The sequence below is a fragment of the Neomonachus schauinslandi genome, chromosome 10 (genome assembly GCF_002201575.2).
Source record: "Neomonachus schauinslandi chromosome 10, ASM220157v2, whole genome shotgun sequence".
In the NCBI taxonomy this organism is placed as follows: Eukaryota; Metazoa; Chordata; class Mammalia; order Carnivora; family Phocidae; genus Neomonachus; species Neomonachus schauinslandi.
Genome location: NC_058412.1, coordinates 123648682 through 123671841, shown reverse-complemented (window position 1 = coordinate 123671841; position 23160 = coordinate 123648682). Strand labels below are relative to the sequence as shown.

The 23160-nt window shown below is 46.6% G+C and overlaps 1 protein-coding gene across 1 annotated transcript; it reads right to left on the bottom strand.

The window, feature by feature from the left end:
- Window positions 1–214: 214 nt before the first annotated feature.
- Window positions 215–23157, bottom strand: DNTTIP1 (deoxynucleotidyltransferase terminal interacting protein 1). The gene is made up of 13 exons (XM_021689310.1): window positions 23005–23157; window positions 22356–22426; window positions 21596–21692; window positions 17227–17325; window positions 10908–10976; window positions 10611–10667; window positions 10294–10352; window positions 9170–9215; window positions 7064–7122; window positions 6902–6962; window positions 2239–2310; window positions 680–735; window positions 215–569 (listed from the first exon to the last, which is right to left on the bottom strand). Exons 1-13 carry the CDS (start codon window positions 23107–23109, stop codon window positions 431–433), a joined length of 990 nt encoding a protein of 329 aa, XP_021544985.1. The 5' UTR covers window positions 23110–23157; the 3' UTR covers window positions 215–430.
- Window positions 23158–23160: the final 3 nt, after the last annotated feature.

Sequence of the window (23160 nt, the reverse complement as noted above, 5' to 3'; positions counted from 1 at the left end):
GGGGATGAAGAAGTAAGAAACAGGGAAGGTTCGCAGGGTACGCGGTGTTCCCAGCTTTGTCTCATAAAGCAGATATGCACGGGGCAGTGGGACCTTACTCGGTCCGACCTGCGATGGGGGAGGGGTACCCGGTCCTTCTTTCCTACACCCACGTCTAGATCCTTTGGTATTTTGTCAGCCCCTACAACAGACCGCACAGCTAGCTCACTGTGTTTATTACAAACTGTTTAATTGCTTTTTAACCCGATAACTTTACAAATATAGAACCACGTGCCAGTCTGGGGGTGCTCTGTAGTGAGTCACTACAGACTAGCCCAGGCACAGCTTAATGCCGCTGAGATCCATCCAGAAGCAGTCCCAGCAGTGGCCTCAGTGGGTGACAGGGCCTTGGAAGAGGGCTGCCAAGTGTAGCCAGGGGACTTGGCTTTGGTCAGGTCTGTGGAGGTGCTTCAACAGCACGATGCTCGTTCTCTGTCCGTAGTGTCTCCATGTACTTTCGCATCTTCTCGACCATCCAGGAGGGTAGCACAAAGGATTTCAGCTCCTCCAACTTCAGGTCCAGACATCCTCTGGAACAGACATTGAGGAGGAGAGTTGAAGCAAGGAGGGTGCAGGCCCAGGTTCACCCCAAGGGGCCAGTGTGTGTGGGGGGGGGCAGGGGACAGATGACTGGTTTTACCTGTAGTCATCACTGGCTGCGAGGTCCCGGATGTCCTCCTCAATGAGGAGGTAGGCCTGGGGCAGGAGCAAAGGAGAGTGATCACTGCCTCTGATTCATTTCAACTCAACAATACTATTAAACATGTACTTAACTAAGGGCTGGAAGGGAGAGGGGCATAATTTACAGTTTAGGAGAGTGAGTAGGGAGAGACTGGAAAATAGCTCCATGAGACAACCTTTCACTCAAATAGAAACTTTATGGGTTAGGGAGTGGAGATGGGTGACTTACAGCCTCCTCCTCTTTTAAAAAAGGACTCTGGGTGCTTAAAATGAAATCGCAAGAGAGCTAGCAAAACACACATGGAAACAGGGAATCAGGAGGAGGAAGCTGTAATGTTAACTCTAGGAACTGAGATGATCTGGGTTTGAACTTTGTGGCAGAAGGGCAAACGTGAGAAGCTGCACTGCTGTCCCCTACCAGGGGTCTGCAGCTAGGCTGTGACACAATGCCATGGTCTGCAGGGGGAGAGAGCCCTCTCGTGGGCTTACCACGCAGGGGATGTCATTCATCACATGGGAAAGTCTTCTGGGGGAGACAGTTCTTTCTAGTCTTAGGGTCAGGAGTAATCTGTGTGTGTCCCCTGAGTAATCTGTCATCTTATGAGCACTGTGAACTATGTAACCAATGAGATGTCCCTGAGAAGGGCCTAGCACTGAATTTGCAAAAACCCATGGAAGTGTGCTAGTTTCCCAGGTCAGCTATTAAAAAAAACACTCCTTTCAAAGCTAGTCTTGTTCATGGCTTAATGTTAGATCCTGTCTTTCCTCTTCCCACCTATTTCTTATTTACGTTATGTTGCATTTTATGTATGTGGTAAGTTCCCTCAAATCTTCTTAAACAGGGTGTAGGAATAAGTAGAGTAGTAAAACAGAAGATAGTTTCCTTGCCAGAAGAGAGATGGTATACTGGTTTGCAAGGCCACTGAATTCTCACAGGAGCAGTCCCCACGGTGGGACTGAGTCCGCAGGTGATGGACAAAGCCCTGCTAGTTTCAGAACACATGCAACGATGGTTTTCCCAAGGTCGTTGCTTGATGAGCTAAGAACTCTTTAAGCAGAGGTGATTCCGGAAGAGGCTGCTAGGCGTGGCAAACAGGTTTCACTGCATGTGCTAACTCCTACTGACAGGAGGTGCTGCCTGGAGCACTGTGTTGGGGAGATCCTACAGCTGTGTCTGGTGGAAGAGGTGGTGATCCGTGAGAGCCATCTGTCAATGGGCACATGAGGCAAAAGTAGTGTTACGTGTGCTTTGCACCTGCCATTCTTATGCACAGCTAATATAATCTGAATAAGGATGGTGAAGGAGGGAGTGAGGGAGTGGTGTGTGGGAAGGGAATCCAGGGATTAAGTCTGGTCTTCAGTGGGAAGGAATGGGCCCCCTCTACCCTGGCAAGTCTCCCTTTCCACATTCATCAGGCTTTGAGAGTCTCAAACATGGAGGGAAGTGCCACCAATAGCCGGACCCTTGGCCCCTGGGCTGGGTGGGTCTCTGGCTGGGCATATGTGAACAGTGCTTACCATCTTCCCCCCTGTTGCCCGCATGTGATGCTGCTCAGCCAGCCAGTGCTTGTCCTGGGGGTCAGCTGCATACTGGAAGGGATGAAGTCACAGACGTTAGCCTAGTGGGAGAACTTTTCTCATTTGGTTTCAGAGCATCTCTCAGCCCCTGAGCATCTCTCACCAAGACCTTGTCCCAGCCTGGTGAATGCAGAGGGCTTGCCAACCTCTTCACAGCAAGCGGAGCTGAGCCCAGGAGGCCAGGGGATGAGACCCAAATCCCAGAGGTTTAGCACACTTCCTACCCCTTCCTTTCTCAAAGCACAGTACTCTGGCAACTGGTCAGACTGGTGACTATTATTCCAGAGCTCTACTTTTTCGAAAAATGACCTGAGGTAGTTTACCACACATATGAACTGTTATGGTGACCACATTTTCCGAAACAAAAATCAGGACAGGTCATGCTCTGGGGGGAGCAGAATAGCACCGTGGTTAAGAACTTGGTTTTGGAATTAGGTTTACATTCTGGTTCTGGGGCGCCTGGGTGGCTCAGTCATTGAGCGTCTGCCTTCGGCTCAGGTCGTGATCCCAGCGTCCTGGGATCGAGCCCCGCATCAGGCTCCCTGCTCAGCGGGAAGCCTACTTCTCCCTCTTCCACTCCCCTTGTGTTCCCTCTCTCGCTGTCTCTCTCTCTGTCAAATAAATAAATAAAATCTTAAAAAAAAAAAAATTCTGGTTCCTGCCTCTTAGTAGATGGTGTCAACCTGGGCAGTAATTTCCTTGAGACTCGGTTTCTTCATCTGTGAAACAAACAGTATCAATACTTAGAAGCTTGTTAAGGATAAATGAAATAGTGCATAAAAAATGGTAAAGACAGTATCTGACACAAAGTGCTCAATAAAGGTAGATTTTATAAAATAGGTAGGACAGTTGAAATAGAGACAAAGCTGAGAAATCTGTATGGTATACTACCCTTTGCGTGTAAATATTTCACTTCCCAAGTAATATAAATATTAATAAAAAAATTTAATAAGTATGCATTTTCTAACCCACTTTCAATCCCACTTCCAGGGATGTATCCTACAGAATCACCCACACATGTACCAACAAGGGATGTTTGGGCTAGCACTGTTTGTAATAGCAAAACTGTTAGAAAAACGTAAATATCCACTAATAGGGGGATAATGAAATAAATTATGGAATAGCCATTTTATGAATTCTACACAGCTGGTAGAAATAAAATGAGGGGGTGCCTGAGTAGCTCAGTCATTAAGCGTCTGCCTTCGGCTCAGGTCATGATCCCAGGGTCCTGGGATCGAGCCCCACATCGGGCTCCCCACTCGGCGGGAAGCCTGCTTCTCCCTCTCCCACTCCCCCTGCTTGTATTCCCTCTCTCACTGTGTCTCTGTCAAATAAATAAATAAATAAATCTTAAAAAAAAAAAAAAGAAATAAAATGAGGGAGACTTAATAACATGGATAAATCTTTAAGATATCATCCACAGATTTATAGTGGTCAGCTCACTTTTTCTGTAAAGGGCCAGCTAGTAAATATTTTAGGCTTTGCTGGCCACATACATCTTTGTCGCATATCCTTCATTTTAATTTTTTAAATTGTTTTTACAGATTTTATTTATTTTTATTTTTTTATTTTTTTTAAAAGATTTTATTTATTTATTTGAGAGAGAGAGAGAGCACATGAGAAGGGGGAGGGTCAGAGGGAGAGGCAGACTCCCCGCTGAGCAGGGAGCCCGATGCGGGACTCGATCCTGGGACTCCAGGATCGTGACCTGAGCCGAAGGCAGTCGCTTAACCAACTGAGCCACCCAGGCGCCCTTACAGATTTTATTTATTTATTTATTTATTATTTTTTTAAAAAGATTTTATTTATTTATTTGAGAGAGAGAGAGAATGAGAGAGAGCACATGAGAGGGGGGAGGGTCAGAGGGAGAAGCAGACTGCCTGCCGAGCAGGGAGCCCGATGCGGGACTCGATCCAGGGACTCCAGGATCATGACCTGAGCTGAAGGCAGTTGCTTAACCAACTGAGCCACCCAGGCGCCCACAGATTTTATTTTTAAGTAACCTCTACACCCAACGTGGGTCTCGAACTTATAACCCCGAGATCAAGAGTCACACACTCCACTGATTGAGCCAGCCAGTCACCCCCATTTTTATTTTTTTAAATCACCCTTTAAAAATATAAAAAACTCGAGTTAGACAAAAACAGGCTCCTGGTTGGATTTGGCCCACAGGCCATACCTGGCTGTGTATTAGAATTTTAGCTCTGTGAATGCAAGGAGTTTTGTGTGTCCATTTTGTTCACTGCCGTATCTCTAGCACTTTGAGAATGCTTAGCACTCAACAAATATGTGTTCAATGAATGAATGAATTTTGGGGTAAAAAAATAAAATCAGAGAACAATATGTAGTTATAGATGTATTATTGCTATTGACATGTATAGTCAATAACATAAAATATCACTGAAGGCCATATACACACCCACACCCATGTGTATGCACAGGGAGGCCTGGAGAATGCTGCCATGCTGGCGGTGGTGGCCTCGAGGGGAGGAGACTCGGAGTCAAGGATGAAGGGAACTTTGTGTTTTGTTCCCTATTAGCTTCTGCATATTGAGTCTTTTTATAATAAGAATGGGTTTTATATATTATTTCTATAATTAAAAAAAAGTTAAAAAGGAAAAGAAAAATTTGAATAATGCCTTTAGGAAGACAGAAACATGGGCAAAAGATACAAGAGGCAGTTTACAGAAGAAATACAAATGGATGCTAAATGAGTGAAAAGATGCCTGTCGTCACGAACAGAGAATTAAAACAACAAAAACATTTTCCCTCCACTTCTTAGACTGGAAAGATTATAGTGCGAGATCGTTCCCACTGGTAATGAGTGTGGGTCGGCAGTTTATTACAAACGGCAGATCGAAGAATTGGGAATATGTGCTGGTAATATCGAACATTCACGGAGCACTTGCTATGTGCCAGGCAGTGCGCTGGGAGGTTTGCTGCACTCTCCCCTAATTCTACCAATCCTATAAGGTTGGACTGTATCATTCTCTTTTTGTAGATAACAAAACAGGCTCAGAAATGGGAAGGAAAAATAAAATAAGATAAAAACAGAGAAGAAGGCAAACCATAAGAGACTCTTAACTCTAGGAAACAAACTAAGGGCTGCTGGAGGGGAGGTGGGGGGGTAAGGTAATTGGATGATGGGGCATTAAGGAGGGCACTTGATGGAATGAGCACTGGGTGTTATATGTAGCTGATGAATCACTAAATCCTACCTCTGGAACTAATAATATACTATATGTTAACTAAACTGAATTAAGAAAGAAAAGAAAAGAAAAGAAAGAAAAGAAAAGAAAGAAAAGAAAAGAAAAGAAAGAAAGGAAAGAAAAGAAAAAGAAAGAAAGAAAGAAAGAAAAAGAAATGTGAAGCTACTTGCCCAAGGTCACATGGTTACTAAGTAGCGGAACCAGGACTAAAACCATACTCTTAACCATTGTGCTACTGGAGTTCCAAGGAAGTTCCAGAGCACATACACTTGGGGGATGATGCATGAAGGGTTTTGGAAGAGGTGGATCTTACAGAAGAGTCAGGCAGAGATATAAGCCGGGGGGTAGGGGGAAGGTCATCAGAGGGAACATCAGGAGTGAAGACACTGAAAGGAAAATGAAGTAGCAAGTAGGCCACACTGTCTAGGTGCTGAGGATCTCCGGATGTAAGACTTAAAAAGAAGAAGCAGGTCCACCCTTCAAAGAACCTGAACTTGCACAGAATGTAGTAGACAGAGCTGTAATTCTGGGACCCCAAGCCTTACGGACGGGTGCAATAACACGTCTTGAACACACATGCGCTATTTTCTAATGTATTTGGATACTTTTGTGGCTGAAGAAACACAAATTCATTTAAGAGGGTGACTGATATCATGCCCCCCCATTATTTTCTTAAATAGTAGAGACTTAAGTACCTCTCTTTGAAAAGCGATAGAACTGCTGCCTTGCTCCAACCTCTTTATTTTATAGACAATGAATAAGGTAATGGGGAAGAGCTCAGGCTTTGCTGAAGACAGACCCAGACTGGAATCCTACTCATCACTTATTGGCTGAGTAACTTTGGGCAAGTCACTTAGCCTTTCTTTACCCCTGTTTTTGTTTTTTTTATGTTTTAATTTTTTAATTTTTATTTTTTTAAATTTATTTATTTGACAGAGAGAGACACAGCGAGAGAGAGAACACAGGCAGGGGGAGTGGGAGAGGGAGAAGCAGCCTTCCCGTTGAGGAGGGAGCCCAATGTGGGGCTCGATCCCAGGACCCTGGGATCATAACCTGAGCTGAAGCAGAAGTCTAACGACTGAGCCACCCAGGCGCCCCTATGTTTTAATTTGTAAAACAATGAGAGCCATCTCTGTTTTAAAGGATAGCTCCCTGAGATAAAGTGCAGTACCTGAAACCCGGTTTGGTCCGCAATAAGCACACAAGGAAAGCAGTTGTTACTGAGGGACAGAATGTTCAGTAAATTACAAAAGGTAAAGGTTAAGGGCAGAGGGGTAACTAGAACACAGAAGTCCTGACTCCCAGATCAGTGTTTGTTCCAAGCTTCTCTGTGCCATCCACAGCTCCCACCGCACACACTGCAACGGCCTGCCTGACTCGCAGCACTCACCTACCTTAAAGAGGTGTGGGTGCTTGATGTAGATTCTTCCTCTGGTGCCCCCCATTCCCAGGGCCCTGAAAAGGAACGGAGGGGTGGTAAGGAATCCAGCAGCTGCAGTCCTAGGGGTAGGCCCCCAAGTTGTCCCCTCCCTCAGTGCCAAAGCTCTGGAACTTACTTGTTGGCTCGAGATCCCAGCACAAACGTGGTAGATTCATTCAGCCGGGCTGGGTCCCACTATGCAAAAGAGAGAGAGGCTGGTGAGGGTGAGGTTTACCTGGTGGGCAGGATGGAAATACTCTTCTCCTGCCTTCTCCTACCACCATCCTTGTCCACTATTCCAAACAGCTGATTCAAGAAATCAAGTACTGACAATATGCTGGGCTAGATATTGGGGATAAAGAGGTGAGTAAGATACAGTCTCTGCTTTCTGGGGGCCACAGAAATTATGTATAGATAATTGTACCAGCATGAGACAGACAGGGATACAGATGCCAGGTGAGAGGGATGCCATGGGGGAGGGCAACAGGAAGGCTCCCTTGCAGAGGTAATTCTCAGGTTAATTCTGGAAGGGCAGTGGGGAGGAAGAAAAAGGGCAGTACAGTATAAATGAGAGGAAGTGAGAGCGGGCTTGGCAGGCTGGAGAGACCACGAGCGATTCCGTGTAGCTAAAAGGAGAGAGCACGGATTAGGGAGTGGCAACAGATGAGGTTGGAGAGGCAGACAGGGGCTAGAGGCCTGGGCCTGCTTTTAGGGGCCTGCACTTTATTCTGTAGGTCATGCGGAGTCACTGAGGTCTCTAAATAGGGAGAGCCAGATTTGCTTTAAAGACAGCTCACTCGCCCACACATGGCTAATGGATTCGAAATGGCAAGACTATAGGCTGGGAGCAGTTTAGAGGTTGCTGTACTAAAGCATTTCTTTTTTTTTTTTTTTTTTACAGATTTTATTTATTTGACAGAGAGACACAGTGAGAGAAGGAACACAAGCAGGGGGAGTGGAGAGGGAGAAGCAGGCTTCCCGCTGAGCAGAGAGCCCGATGCAGGGCTCGATCCCAGGACCCTGGGATCATGACCTGAGCCGAAGGCAGACGCTTAACGACTGAGCCACCCAGGCGCCCCTGTACTAAAGCATTTCTGAGAGAAGATGAGGCTCTGAGCTCAGACGGCAGTAAGGATGACAAGGAGGGAAGAGGAGCTGTGAGCAATGTGGGAGGTGGGATCAGCCAGGACTCGAGTGGATATAGACGGGAAGAGGGAAAGAGGACTAAAGCAGAGAATGTCAAAGAAGGTCTACGAGGAAAGATTCTGACTGCAATTTTGGATAGGCTGAGTTTGAAATGCTACAGAAATTCCAGGCAGGGAGGTCTAGCAGACGGTAGGAGGCATAAATTCTACACCAGAAAGAGACGTGAGGGACAAAGGTATGGCGACTTCACCATACACTGGTCCCTGAAATCCTAAGAGTGAATGATTGAGAGCATTCACAGAAATTTTACAGGCAGGAGTGGGCCAGCGAGACAATTCTGAGGGACGCCCAGTGACTATGGGTCACTGCTGAGGAAGAGGAACTCGAGAGAAAGGATGTCTGGAGAGTTACAGAAACATCAGGGAAATGCAGGATTATTGGCTTGAAGGGAGCAGAGTTTAAGACGAAAGGCACGGTCACCAGTGTGAGAGCTGAGACAGCCAGTACCACAGGCGGCGGAAGTTTTCTACTGGACAGAGCCTCCACCAGGCCAGTGGAGCTTTCACTTACTTTACTGGGCTTCCACTCGTGATTTTACTTGAAGAAAGGATTCTATTGCTAAAAGAGCTTGCAAACAATTGTTCTGGAGGCAACAGAGGCTAATGGTTAAGAGCATAGCGTCTGGTTGCAATGGACCTTGGCTTTGAGACTTGGCTTGACCATTTAGCAGCTATGTGACTCTGGGCAGGTCTCTGAGCCTTAATGTAAGTTCAAGGTTATTAAGTGTATACGATAACTACACTTAATATGCTACACCACAGAACAGTAACAGACTCTATCTCATAAGATTGTTATAAAGATCAAATGAGATGACATACAAAAGATTTAGGGCAGGGCCTATCCTATATTAAGCACCCTTAGTTCCAATCCCTGTTTAAGATCCTTCTGGGAGGCCAGTGGGGGTGCTGGTGCAGGGTGGGGGTTGGGGAACAGGTGGGGGGTGGCTCTGGAATGGCGTGTGGCACATCCCTCAGCCTCTTCCCTCATGGTGGGTCTCCCCGAGATAGTGGTCATTCCCATGCTCACATAATCATACCTTGGGGCCTTCTCGGCGAATTGGTTCACAGGATTTTGGTTTCCATCTGATTGGAAGGAAAGAAGAAAGGTGACTTCCCTGAGGTGAGGCCTAGGACTGGAACAAAGCCTGCTGGTGGTGGTGGGAGTTCCTCACACACTCTCACTTTGGCCCTGGTGGTCTTTCCTCCTGGTAAGCCACTGGAGGACGTACAAAGGCAAACGCCATTCTAGGACTGACTCTGAGGTTACCTAGCCACACGGGCAGGTCCAGGAAGCTCTCTGAGATGTCGTTTCCTTCTCTATGAAAAGGAGGGAACAACAGCAGCTGCCCCCCGTCCTGTGTTTGTGAGCCGCAGAGCTGCTTCGGGGGGGGCAGGTACGGGGCGGTGGGGCAAGCCATGGTGTGACGACCTTACTGCTCCGTCTCCTAAGCCAGTGGTTTCAGACTGTCCCTGCGGCTCCCAACCAAACCGGTGTGGCTTTCTCGATTAGACTTCCATGTAGAGTTTTATTTGAAAAACCTTTGCAGTACAATTGTGCTCATTATTAGCTGGTTGACCTTGGACAAAAATTCTCTGAGTCTGTTTCCTTTTTTTTTTTTTTTAAAGAAATATTTTATTTACTTGTCAGACAGAGAGAGAGAGAGTGCACAAGCAGGCAGAGGGAGAAGCAGGCTCCCCGCTGAGCGGAGAGCCCAACACGGGGCTCGATCCCAGGACCCTGGGATCATGACCTGAGCCGAAGGCAGATGCTTAACTGACTGAGCCACCCAGGCGCCCCTCTGAGTCTGTCTCCTGATTTACAAAATTAACTATACCTTCACTAGAGGGCGGCTGTAAGGATTAGAAGGTAAAGTATATAAGATATTTAGAGCAGTTACAGCACGTTATGAGCATTCAATGTGTACTAACAATAAAAACAGCTCTGGTATTTAATGAAGCTGGGCTGAACAGTTCTGGGGCAAAAGCAGGATAAAATAGTGTCCTCCCTGCTGCCTTCTTTCCCCACCCCTCAAACTAGACTAACCCTCCTCCATGGTGACTTAAACAGCTGGATCTGATTTCGGCAGGTGAGGAGCTCTGGCCTCTTTCCCTCCAGGCCCACCCCCTCCCTGCTCTCCCTGCACTGCTGGCCCCTACTCACACCATGCCGGCGGCTGCCCGATCATTTGACAGCATGTGTCCAGGAGGCCGTCCCTTCCTCTGCCAGAAAGAACAGCTGTCAGAGGCCTGACCACGTGGGAAGCCCCACCCCATGCCACTGGCAGGTCCAGGGTCACTTGGTGGAGACGGTTTTCCAAAGAGACCAAATGAGGCTTGAGAGTGAACAGGGAGAGTTAACAATCTCCAGGGGGCCTGCCTCTCATGCTAGAAAGGCCCCACGGTGCATGGAGGAAGCCCTCTACCTTCTTCTGGAATTACAGGGCCTTTTCCCAGCCAGAAAACATGGAGATGAGTTACCTTTTTGGGAACGGGGCTTCCTCGATGGGCACATTCCTCTTCTGTCTGTCGGCCACGCTGGAGGAAAATGGAAGGGAGGGGTTAGTGGAGAGCCAGTGCCTGGGATTGGCAGGTCCCCAGGGGCTGCAGAAGACAGAGCCCTGGACTATACCATCCGGCCCCTCCCCGGGCTGGGCCTCATTTGGACCTGGTCCTACGAATGGGTAGTATGTGGAAGCTCCCTGGGCCCACAGAATTCACCTGCCTCCCAGCCTCATCGGTCTCCCCTGGCAACACCCCAGACCCAGTGATTCTGACCTTTATTCCTGGAAGCTCATGGGTCAATCTGGGTATTACTTTTTCTCCATCTGAAAACAGTAGTTTAGCCTGAAGGGAAAAGATCAAGTATTAACAGTCACTATTTTGGTGGGTAACTGCTGGGTTAAAACTCCAAACTGGGTTGAAATGTTTTCATGGCCAGTACAAAGGCACTCCGAGATATGCATATACATAGATATCTTTTTTTTTTTTTTTAAAACTTAAGTACAGTTGACCCTTGAACAACATGGGTTTGAATTGCACGGGCCCACTTAACACAGTTTTTTTTTTTTTTTTTTTTTGATAAAAACAGTACAGTACTACAAATGTATTTTCTCTTCCTTATGATTTTCTTAGTAACATTTTCTTTTCTCTATTTTATTGTAAGAATACAATCGAAAAAACATATAACATACAAAATATGTGTTAATCAACTGTTGATGTTATTGGTAAGGTTTCTGGTCAACATAAGCTGTTAGTTTTTGGAGTCAAAAGTACATATGGGGGCACCTGGCTGGCTCAGCTGGTACAGCATGTGACTCTTGATCTTGGGGTCATGAGTTCGAGCCCCATACTGGGTGCAGAGATTACTTAAAAAAAAAAAAAGTTTATATGCGTATTTTCCACTGCAGGAAGTCAGCGCCCCTCACCCCTACCTTTTTCAAGGGTCAACTATAATTAATGATCATTGCTGAAAAATTAAAGATGAAACTATGCAAAAACCCCCCACACCAAACCTGAAATCTCTGTATCCACAGACTACTGTTAATATTTCAATGTAACTTCATTACTTTTTTCCATGTAAATATATACTATATATTATTTTTCCTAACTAAATGCATTAATATAATACATATTCCTCAACAGCTGCTGCTTTTCATTTAATAAATACTGAGCCCCTAGTCCAGAAGTGGCTGGGGACACAGTAGTAAATGGCACATGGACAGTCCCTGCTCTCGTGGAGCTATACTCCGCGGGCAACCTGGATAATAAGCAAATAAACAAACAAGGTAATTTCAGATCATGATAAATGGTGTGGAGGAAAAAAACCCCAGGCAGATGTGACAGAGAATCAGCAGAGGGAAGGGCTGCTTTAAGTAGGCGGTCAGGGGAGGCTGTGCTGAGAAGGCAGCCTTCTGGGCTGGGCTGGGCTGCGGAGAAGGAGCCAGCTATCAGAAGAGCTGAGGAGAAGCATGTCAGCAGCAGGGAGTCCAAGAGCCCCAAAGTGGGAACAGACTTGGCTTGTTTGAAGAAAAAGATAGCCTGGCAAATAATGGGCAGAGGAGAGAGGCGTGAATGAGGAGTTTGGCAAGGTAGGCAGGGCCCTGTAGGTTATGTGAAGAGTTGTGTTCCCATGAGCAGCATTCGATGGGCCTGACCACTCCCGTCTTCTGGAAACTCTCTCCTACTGGCTCCTATGGCCACACTTCCCTGGTTTTCCTCCTACTTGTCTGGCCACTCTCTCTTAGCCTTCTTTGCTGGCTCATCTTCCTCAGTGTGGTTCATTCTGTCTTCTTCCATTTGGTATTCTATCTGCTCTCATCATGCTCACAGCTTCAGTTAACATCTATAAACTGATGACACTGTAATTTTTAAGAATCTGAGTACAGCTGACACACAATGTTGACTCTATGATTTTTTCTCTTCAGCTGTGGCCTCTCCTTTGAGCTCCAGATTTATACAACAGTCTGCCTGGTGTCTATGTGTAGAGGTCCCAATTGCTAAGTCCAATACTAGACTCCTAAACCTCCTCCAAACATTGCAGTGAAGAGCGCACAAGTCTCTGCGTGGAATTATGCGCACGTTTTGTGGTACTGTAATTCATACCCGTCTGCCTAACCAGGCTGTAGGTTTTAGGAGAGCAGGAACCCTGTTTGTTCGTTTGCCATTTGTTCATTTCCTCCTTCATTCACGCCTGCAACATTCAGCACACACTCAGTGTCCACATATGAAGAGTCATATTCTAGGGCTGGGCATACTGCAGTGAACAAGGTCAGGCCTCAACTCTTGTAAAGCTCAAGCTTTTAGCAGAGGTGGGGGTGGAAAGGGAGACAGAAAATAAAGTCATGAACTATTAATAATTTCAGATTGAAATAAGTGGTAGAAATCAACAAGTAAGGTGATGGAGATTAACTGGAGGTGGGGAAAGGAGTGAGATGGGGGCTACTTTATTTTTTTAAATTTTAATTTAATTTTTTAAAGATTTTATTTATTTATTTGACAGAGAAAGACACAGTGAGAGAGGGAACACAAGCAGGGAGAGTGGGAGAAGGAGAAGGAGGCTTCCCGCCGAGCAGGGAGTCAGATGCGGGGCTCAATCCCAGGACTCTGGGATCATGACCTGAGCCGAAGGCAGACGCTTAACGACTGAGCCACCCAGGCGCCCCTGGGCTACTTTATTTTTAAAAAGATTTTATTTATTTGTCAGAGAGAGAGAGAGAGAGAGGGAGCACACAAGCAGGGGGAGCAGCAGGCTCTGTGCCGAGCAGGGAGACTGATGTGGGGCTCAATCCCAGGACCCCGGGATCATGACCTGAGCTGAAATAAGCTGAAATAATCATGACCTGAGCAGACACTTAACCAACTGAGCCACCCAGGTGTCCCTACTTTATTTTAAAAAAGATTTTATTTATTTGAGAGATAGAGCGAGAGAGAGCGAGAGCATGGAGGGGGGAGGGAAGGGGCAAAGGGAGAGGGAGAAGCAGACTCTCCGCTGAGCAGGCTCCATCTCAGGACTCTGAGATCATGACCTGAACCAAAGGCAGATGCTTAACCGACGAGCCACCCAGGTTTCCCCAGGAGGACTACTTTAGATGGAGTGGCCAGGGAAGGCCTCTCTGATGAGGCAATATTTGAGCTAAATCTGAAGAAAAGGAGGCAGCTATATAAAGAGTTAAGGATAGAGCATGCTGGGCAGCGAGAACAGCAAGTGCAAGGACGCTGAGCTTGGTGTACTGGAGAAGCAGAAAGGATTCCAGTACAGCTAGAAGATAGCCAGTGAGGGGGTGGTGGGGTGAGATGAAGTTAAAGAAACAGGCAGGAGCCAGTCCAGGTAGGGCTCTGTGGGTCACATTAAGGCATCAGGGTTTTATTCTGCCTGCAGTGGGGAGTCCCTGGGTTTTAAAGAGGAGAGTGACACAATCTGGTTCATCTTTAAAAAGATGGGTCTGGCTGCTGTGAGAATGGATCGAAAGAAGGCAAGAGTGAAGCAGCTCAGGGCTGAGATACACATCTGGGAATCAACAGCAGTTAAATTGTTTTCAAAGCCACAGGACTGGAGGGAATCAGCTAGTATGAGAGTGAACCACAGAAGAGAAGGCAAGCTGGTTCAGGAGGCTGAAGAGGAGTGGATGCAAAGTCAAAGCACTGGAACCGAGAAAGGAGTGTTCTAAGAAACATGAAATGACCCTGTGATAAATGCCACCAAGAAGCTGGGTAAACTGAGGACAGTTAGGGTCCACAGGATTTGATAACATGGAGGTTACTGAGGACCCTGATATAAGAGAGGTTTCAGGGAAGTGGTGGGGACTGAATAAAGTGAGCAAAAGAATGAACAGGAGGTTACAAAGTGGAGCCCGCGACAGCCCCCTTTCCCAAAGTCGAGCTGTAAAAGGGAACAGAGAAATAGTGTGGCCGCCGAAGGGGACCATGGGTTCCAGTGTGGTCTGTTTTTGCTCTTCATTGCATTCCCAGTGCCCCAGTGAATGAACGCACATGTGTAAAAACATACATAGGGAAATGAAGAAAATGCATCAAAATGTTAATAGAACTTATTGCTGGTAGTGAGACTATGAGAAATTTTAATTTTCTTCCTTATAATTTATAGTCTAATTTTAATACAAACCCACAGTAGTTAACATTTACTGAGTCCTTGTTACTGATCTAAAAGCCTTAAGAGTATTAGCACATTTAATCCTCACAACAATCTTATGATGCAGCACCTCTACACCCATTTCGCAGATGAGAAAACTGAGATTTAGTAAGGTGAGGTAACTCGCCTCAAGTCACATAGCTAGTCAGTGGTAAAGCCAGGACTCATATCTGGACAGTGCAAATCAAGAGAAAGCCTGCATTCTTAACTACCATGCCAAATTTTTCTTAACGGATATGTATCACTCACATAAATAAAATGAACAAACAAAAACAACGGCCATGCAAACAAAATCAAGCAAACAAAAAATGCAAGGCAATGGGCTATAGATAAGGTCAGCCATTTCTCCCTAGGAAATCACCAGAAAGGGGTAGCTAAGGAGATTAGGAAGCACGACTGAGATGGTCAATGTGGTGTCAGAAGTGCAAACAAATCAAGTCTTAACCCAAACAAACTAAAAACCCTTCTCGAACTGTCTCATATCCAATGTGAAGAATCTTTTCACACAACAAGAAGTTCTGTGTGCAGTTCAGACAAGGGGACCCCAAAGAACTTCAAGTATCCTGGGCTACCCGAAAGCCAGGCTCTGTTGTGAGGCAGTTGTGTACTATAATCATGAATAGAACTCCCATGTACTTGATATCTAGAATGTTCTGTGTTGTATGCACCCATGCGGTACTGGTAGTGTGCATAAATTTTCTCATTTAATCTCATAGCAAACCACTGGTGGTGGATTCTTGCTCCCAATTTTAGGGATAAGGAAACTGAGGAACAGAAAGGTCCAAAGACTTGTTTGAAGTTTCTTGATTCATCTGGTTTCCAGCTGAACTTTGGGCTTTCTACCTTCCTGTGCTCGATTCCTGTGCTCTGATCATACACCATCTGTTCCATATTCCAGCTTCCCAGTCACACTGATACCGGCAAAGGGACTCCACGAGGTGGACGTGGGGACTCAGGAGACTGGAAAGGTGTACCCATCCATGGAGTACAGATCATGCCCCGTTCACTTTCATCTCATCTTTCCCGGGGACTCCTGAAGAGTTTCATGCATTTCCCTTCTAATCTCCAGGCCAGATTCCCAAACCAATCTCCTTATAGCAGCCAGAGTGATCTCTCAAAATGCAAATCTCAGTAGGCAACTCTTCTGCTTAAAACTCCACACCTGTAATTTGGCTTGATTTGGCCTCTGCTTACCTTTCCAACCTCACCAAGTATCACTCTCTCCACCCTCTGAAAACCAGCAACTCTGGCTTCTTTCTGTCCCTGGGATGTACTCCGCTCCCTTTTGCCTCTGGGCTCTGTACCTTCTAGTGTACTCTCTTCATTGCCTCCTATGCTCATAGCACTTAGAACAGTTCGTAATTCCAGATCTATTGAATGATTAGTGGAGTAATGTCAGGGATCTGGGGGTAAGGACTGTGTCCATTTTGCACAGTGTAGCTGGGGCCTGGCACAGAAATGGCGCACAATATATATTAGCTGGAGAGGTAAATAAACTCAAGAAAGCATTCTGGGATGCAACTGAGACTGAAGGTTTACCATTTTAATCTTGATTCAGTTCAAACTTGTAAGAACATTAGCAAACTGCCATGTTTTATTATCAACAGATGTTACAACTGATTATAACATACTCCAGTTGCAGAATGAAGTAATGAACTGGCCTCTTAGGAGTTTGGTTGGCTTAAATTAAGACCATGGAAAGCAGATCAGCTTTCACTGCACTAATGGATGGAGTTCTGCCCTCTCCAAAGCTGAGGCTCAGGCCCTGGTCTTGCTCTTTTCTGAGGCTGTGCCTGAGCAGCTGGCCAGCCCACCTCCCAGAAGACATTACTCTCTCATCTCCTGAGAATCACCCTCCTAGGACTAAGTTCAAACCAGCCTCTGTGGTTCTGAGTATGAAGAAATTTCCATCTCTCACAGCTAGTGGTTTCACAGTTAAGCACAGAATCTGGGTGATGCTGACAATTCCTATTAATAAGAACAGCTGACACACACAAATAGGTTCACTTCTATTTTGGGAACACAGACATTTTTAGACTTGATGTCATTTCTGCTGAGCACACCCCTTGAGGCAGGAAGGCAGATAGGCCCCACGGTACCAAAAGGGGCTGTGACTTAAAGAGTGAAGTCACCACTTGCAGAGAGAGTCCTCAGCTGTTCTAATTCTTGCTTGTTCTGAGCCGCAGTTTCTTCATCTGGAAACTAGGGATTAGAATATGCCTTCTGGGGTGTCAATGAGCTAATGCATGTGAAAACATCAATCCCAGTACAGGGTACAGAAAAGCCACTTCCCTTCTGTCAGCAACAGCTCCAGGCCCTCTCTGGAGGCTAGTGGCTTGTCAGGCATCCCCCCAAGGACCACGAATGAAGTGATCACACTTCTCAGTAAAGTCCTGAGGACTAAGCCTGGGCCTACGTCTGTGCGTCTCTTGTCTGCTTGGGTCTCACCTGCTCCAGGCAGCTCCGACAGGCCTCCTGGATCAGCTGCTCCGCGTCCACCTCTTCCCCGACATTGTCTCTGACATTCAGTGCTGCCTTCTGGAAGAACTAGGGAGAAGTAGAGCAGAGGACAAGGTCAGAAGACCTGCTAATTTGCAACAACTTGAAGGAAACTGAATATAAAAGAGAAGCTTTTATCTTTCTCTCATACAGAAGGGAAAAGTGATTATGAATGTGGCTTTCAGATCAGACAGATCTAGAGTCAGATCCCATCTGTACTTCCCCACCCTATCCTGTCTTAAGGAGGATAACAATCATGGAGGTGCCCAGAGAATGGCCATTACAGCATTAAGGTGTAAACAGTACAGAATCAAAGAATAACCTAAATGTTAATTATAGCTTAAATAAATCATGGCATATCCATACCAGGAAATAATATGCAAATATTAAAAATTACAGTAAGGATGGTATAGCAGAGTATGTTTTTGACATGAAAAGGCATTTATGATATATTGCTAAGTGAAGGAAGCAAGGTATCAAACAGTTTGGTATAGAATGAGCCTATTTATTTATTATTTTTTTAGATTTATTTGAGAGAGAGCGAGAGAGACAGAGAGCGTGCGAGAGAGGGTGGGTCAGAGAGAGAAGCAGGGAGCCCGATGTGGGACTTAATCCTGGGACTCTGGGATCATGACCTGAGCCGAAGGCAGACGCTTAACCGACTGAGTCACCCAGATGCCCGAGCCTATTTATTTAAAACAGCAACAAGCAAACAGAGAAAGACAAAAGAACTACAGGGATATATATTAAATTAACAGTGGTGACATTATGGATGATTTCTTTCTTCTTTTGCTTATTTATAGTCTCTCAATTTTTATGATATACCTATATTACTTCTGTAGAAGGAAAAAAGAATGCCAGTGCCCTCAGTGAACAGCTCAGGGCAGACCAGAAAAGATCCTGAGAGTAGAAGGTCCTCACTGAATTCTGACCTTGCTCAACCCGAAAGAAACGTGTGGGATGGGTGGCATGAGACCTGGCCAGGGCCCCAGGACACCAGCAGTCCCAATCAGCTGGGGAAAGGGAAGGCAGAAGGTTCCTCCACGGCGGAAGAGGGACAGTTAGAGCCTGAAAACACTGAAGGACAGGTGATGGTCCCAAATGGAGGCACTGGGAACACATTCATACTAAGAGTCCAAGTTGTGTCTCCAGAAGACAGCGTCACACAGAAAAATTCTGGTACCTATACGCTGTGGGAGACAACTATGGGAATGTACTTTGTTTCCTTTCTTTTCTTTCTTCTTCTTCTTCTTCTTTTTTTTTTTTAAATTTTAAGTAGGCTCCACGTTCCCCAACCTGGGGCTTAAACTCATGACCCTGAGATTAAGAGTTGCATGCTTGGGGAGCCTGGGTGGCTTAGCTGGTTGTGTCCGACACTTGATTTCAGCTCAGGTCATGATCTCAGGGTCGTGAGATGGAGTCCCACATCAGGCACCCCATTCAGTGGGGAGCCTGTTTCTCTCTCTCCCTCTGCCCCTGCCCCCACTTGCATTTTCTCTCTCTCTCAAATAGATAAATAAATCTAAAAAAAAAAAAAAAAGAGGGGCGCCTGGGTGGCTCAGTTGGTTAAGCGACTGCCTTCGGCTCAGGTCATGATCCTGGAGTCCCGGGATCGAGTCCCGCATCGGGCTCCCTGCTCGGCAGGGAGTCTGCTTTGCCCTCTGACCCTATCCCCTCTCATGTGTTCTCTCTCATTCTCTCTCTCTCAAAATAAATAAATAAAAATCTTTAAAAAAAAGAATTGCATGCTGTACTGACTGAGCCAGCCAGGCACTCCCCAAGGGAATGTACTTTCATTTTATATTTGCCAAGTCCAAATGCCTGATATTGTTAATGTTTAACCAAGGAGAAGAGCGAGAAGGTGTGGATTAGAAACCTCACGAGATGAAGAGGAAAATTCTTCAGGCCAAATTAAATGAATAGTCAGATGAGTCACTTTAAAACAAAATCCCTGGGGCGCCTGAGTGGCTCAGTTGGTTAAGCATCTGCTTTTGGCTCAGGTCATGATCTCAGGTTCCTGGGATTGAGTGCTGCGTCAGGCTCCCTGCTCAACGGGGAGTCTGCTTCTCCCTCCCCCTCTGCCCCTCCTCCCTCTCATGCTCTCTCTCTTTCTCTCTCTCAAATAAATCAATAAAATCTTAAAAAACAAAACCAAAAACCCTAAGAACTAGAGATTAATACTGGTGTTCAGTGTTGATTACTGGCTAAGTGAAAGCTAGCTAAAACAATCTGGATTCTTTACAGCCAGCCTGTGAGGTAGGCAGTGTGATGAATATACAGGGGTGACTGTAAATGGATTCTGGACCTAAGAATGAAATCTGGTCCTGCATAAGGCATTCGCAAATGCTGCTGGGATAAATACAAAATTGTATGAGCTTCTGGAGAGAAATTTTCTTGAGGAAAAAATGTTTTCCTTTCCATTTTTTTCTTTTTTTAAAAAGACTTCATTCACTTATTTGAGAGAGAGGGAGTGAGTGAGCACGCGTGCACGCACGAGCTGTGGGAAGGGGCAGAGGGAGAAGCAGACTCCCCCACTGAGCAGGGAGCCTGACACAGGGCTCCACCCCTGGACCCGGAGATCATGACCTGAGCTGAAGTCATACACCTAATTGACTGAGCCACCCAAGAGCTCACCGAGGGATTTTATTTTATTTTTTTAAGATTTTATTTATTTGAGAGAGAGAGAGAGAGAGAGCACATGAGAGGGGGGAGGGTCAGAGGGAGAAGCAGATTCCCCGCTGAGCGGGGAACCCGATGCGGGACTCGATCCTGGGACTCCAGGATCATGACCTGAGCCGAAGGCAGTTGCTTAACCAACTGAGCCACCCAGGCGCCCGCACCGAGGGATTTTAAATAGGGGATTGACACCCTTAGGTTTACACCTTAGAGGTCACTGGCATCTGTAGGGAGAGTGGGATGAAAGAGGGGAAGAAGAGCGGCAGTCGGGGATTATAGGAGGAGCCTGGGTAAGAGAAAATGAAGGCCTGAACCAAGGCGGAGGCGAGGAAGAAGGGCACGACAGATTGTGAAGTGGAATGTACAGGACTCTGACTGGATGGGGAAGATGAAAGAAAGGCAGAGTCCTTGGTTTCCGGTTTCTAAGTGAATGGTAGTCACATTCAAACTTCACATGTCCCAAACTGAGCTCCTGATTCCCCCTGCTCATTCCTGTCTTCCTCATAGCAAGTCGGTGGCTTGTTTTTATAGTTGCCCAGGGCAGATAACTGATGAGTTTACTTCTCTTGTTCTTTTACCCTGCACATCTGAATCATCAGCAAAGCTCGTTGTTACCTTTAAAATACACATGGAATCTCACTCTTTCCCAACACCTTTACTGCTAACACTCAAGCCACTATCATCTCAAGCCTCCTAACTATTCCTCCTGCAGATGATTCTCTTCATATCAGTCAGAGCGACCCTTTAAAAATGTTCAGATTAAGTGCTCTGCTCAAAACTCTCGAAGAGCCTCTATTTTACTCAGTAAACCCCAACATCCTTAAAGGTTGGCCTCAAAGGTTCTGCATGAATTGGGCCCCTATTTCCTCTCTGATTACCTCTCCTATTACCCTCCTCCTGCCTCAGTCTGCTCCAGCCACACTGGAGACTTTGTTGCTTTGAATGTGCCAAGCACACTCCTGCCTCAGGGCGTTTGCCCTTGTTCCCTCTGCCTGGACTGCTTTCCCCTGATGTGTCCGCATAGCTTGTTTTTCCCTCCCTTTACTCAGGTCTCTGCTCACATGTGGCTTTCCCGGACACAATCTATGAAACACCACTACTGTTCCCCACTGGTCACTCTCTCCCCCTTCTCTCCGGCATTCCCTAATGTAGTATGTATCTGTCTAAAGAGGGCAGGGACACTGTTCATTTCATTCGCTATTACATCCTCAGTGCCTTGAACAGTGCTATTATGGTGGGAGCTCAGTAAATACTTCTTGAATGAATAAACACAAGAGGAAGAGGTTTAGGAAGAAAAAGTTCAGTTCTGAATATGCTGTCTGAAGCATCTATGGGACAATCAGGTAGAGTCATGTAGAAGTTTACTTAGAGGCCTAGAAAGGAATTTTAAATAATAATAATGTTGATACTGTTAAACAAGTAATAATAACACTTATTTGAAGCATGATGCCAAGCACATGCTTAACTTATTTTGTCCTCATAACAGCTTGGCAGAAGAGGTATTTAAATTACCCCTAAAGAGAGGGGGTAAAAGTTCTCAGGAGTTCATAATTGGAAGACTTTACACATCTGTGCGTCCTAGAGAGAGCCCGGGGGATTGTTATGTAGGAAAGGCCCACCCATGGGTCTCTGTCGCTCTCACCTTCATGTACTTGTTGAAGACAGTCTGGATCTCCTCATTGATGCTAGGCTGCAGGACAGCTCGGAGGAGGTCCATGGAGATGGCGGGATCTGTGAAACTGAATTCAGGAGGGAGACACGGGGGCCATGACCCAAACATATTTTCCTAGTCTGCCCAGCCAATTATTGACACAGGCTCCTTTAATGACAGTATCAGATAGCTTCACCTGAAAACAAGCTACATGCCCAGGTTCTGCGCAAACTACACAAGTGTATGGCTTTATTCCATTTTCATAATAACCCTATGAAATGAGTATTATTTTTTAAAGTGTTTAATGAAATACAAAGTCTATACACTTTAACAAATAGTTTTAGTGAACATCCACTTAATCACGACCCAGGTCAAGAAATATAATCAGCATCCCGTAGGTCCATCTTGTGCTCTCTCCCTTCACTGAGAAATATACTACTATTAGCCCCACTTTTTTCTGAACCTCCATGCTATTCTGCCTCTTTAGAGCCCTCAACCACAGAGCCCAGTGAACGTTAGGGATCTCAGGCACTGCTGAATCCATGATACCTCCTCATTTTGTACATGAGTCCAGAGCAGGCAATGATTCAACCCAAGGTCACACACAAAGTTACAGAAGCTGACTCTCCTCTTTCCTAGTCCAGTGTTCCTTCTAATGGCTGATGATCTCTTTTCACCTCGGTGCAGTGGGGACCCCAAAGGTGCCATCCAAGCCAACGCCTGGGAGGCAAGTACCCAGGACCAGCCTTACCTTGTTGTCATCTGTGAGCGGCGGCCCCTTCGCTGCACCTGCCGGTGCTTTATCATTATGTTCCAGGGGTTCTGTGGGGACCAACGGAACAGATGTCACTGAGGCCCCTGACACTGGGGTAGAGGTGGAGGGTGAGTATGAAGTTAAACGTAGACACCCGTTTCTCGGGTACTTTTAGCACCTCTCCCACCCTGGGATAGGCGGGAGGGCGGCGGTTGCAAGGCCCTGCCGGGGTGGAGGAACTGAGGTAAAGTTTCCTGCCTCGAAAGTCCCAACCCCCACCTTTTCTGGGACGGCAGGAGGAAGGGAACCAGTGTTTACAGAGGGACTACGCTGGGGCAGGTGGTGTGCTGGGCGCTTTCTTCGCATTTACACCCCATCCCCATAACAACTTTATGAGGCGGCACTAATCATCTCCATTTTACAGAAGAGGAAACTGGAGCTCAGGGGTTGACAGGACTGGCTCACGTCACCTAGCTAGGAGGGCGGCACCAGAATTTGAATCCAGATCGTCGGACTGCGAAAACGCCAACCCCCTGGGTAGCACCGGCCGCCGCGTTCTCTCGCCCGCGGGCCAGGGTCCCGGGAGCCCGAGGCCCAGCCGGCCCGAGCCCAGGCCCAGCCCCGGCCTCCCCAGGGGCGTCCTCACCGTGAGAACCAGCTGCCCCGCTGCGCCGGCATCGCCCAGCTCGGGGCCGCCCCGCTCTGCCCCGCCGGGTCCCCGCGGCTGCTCGGCGTCGCCAGTGGCCCCCATGGCTCCCCCGGCCCCACAACTTCAGCCCGACTCTGCCACCGGCCGGAAAGT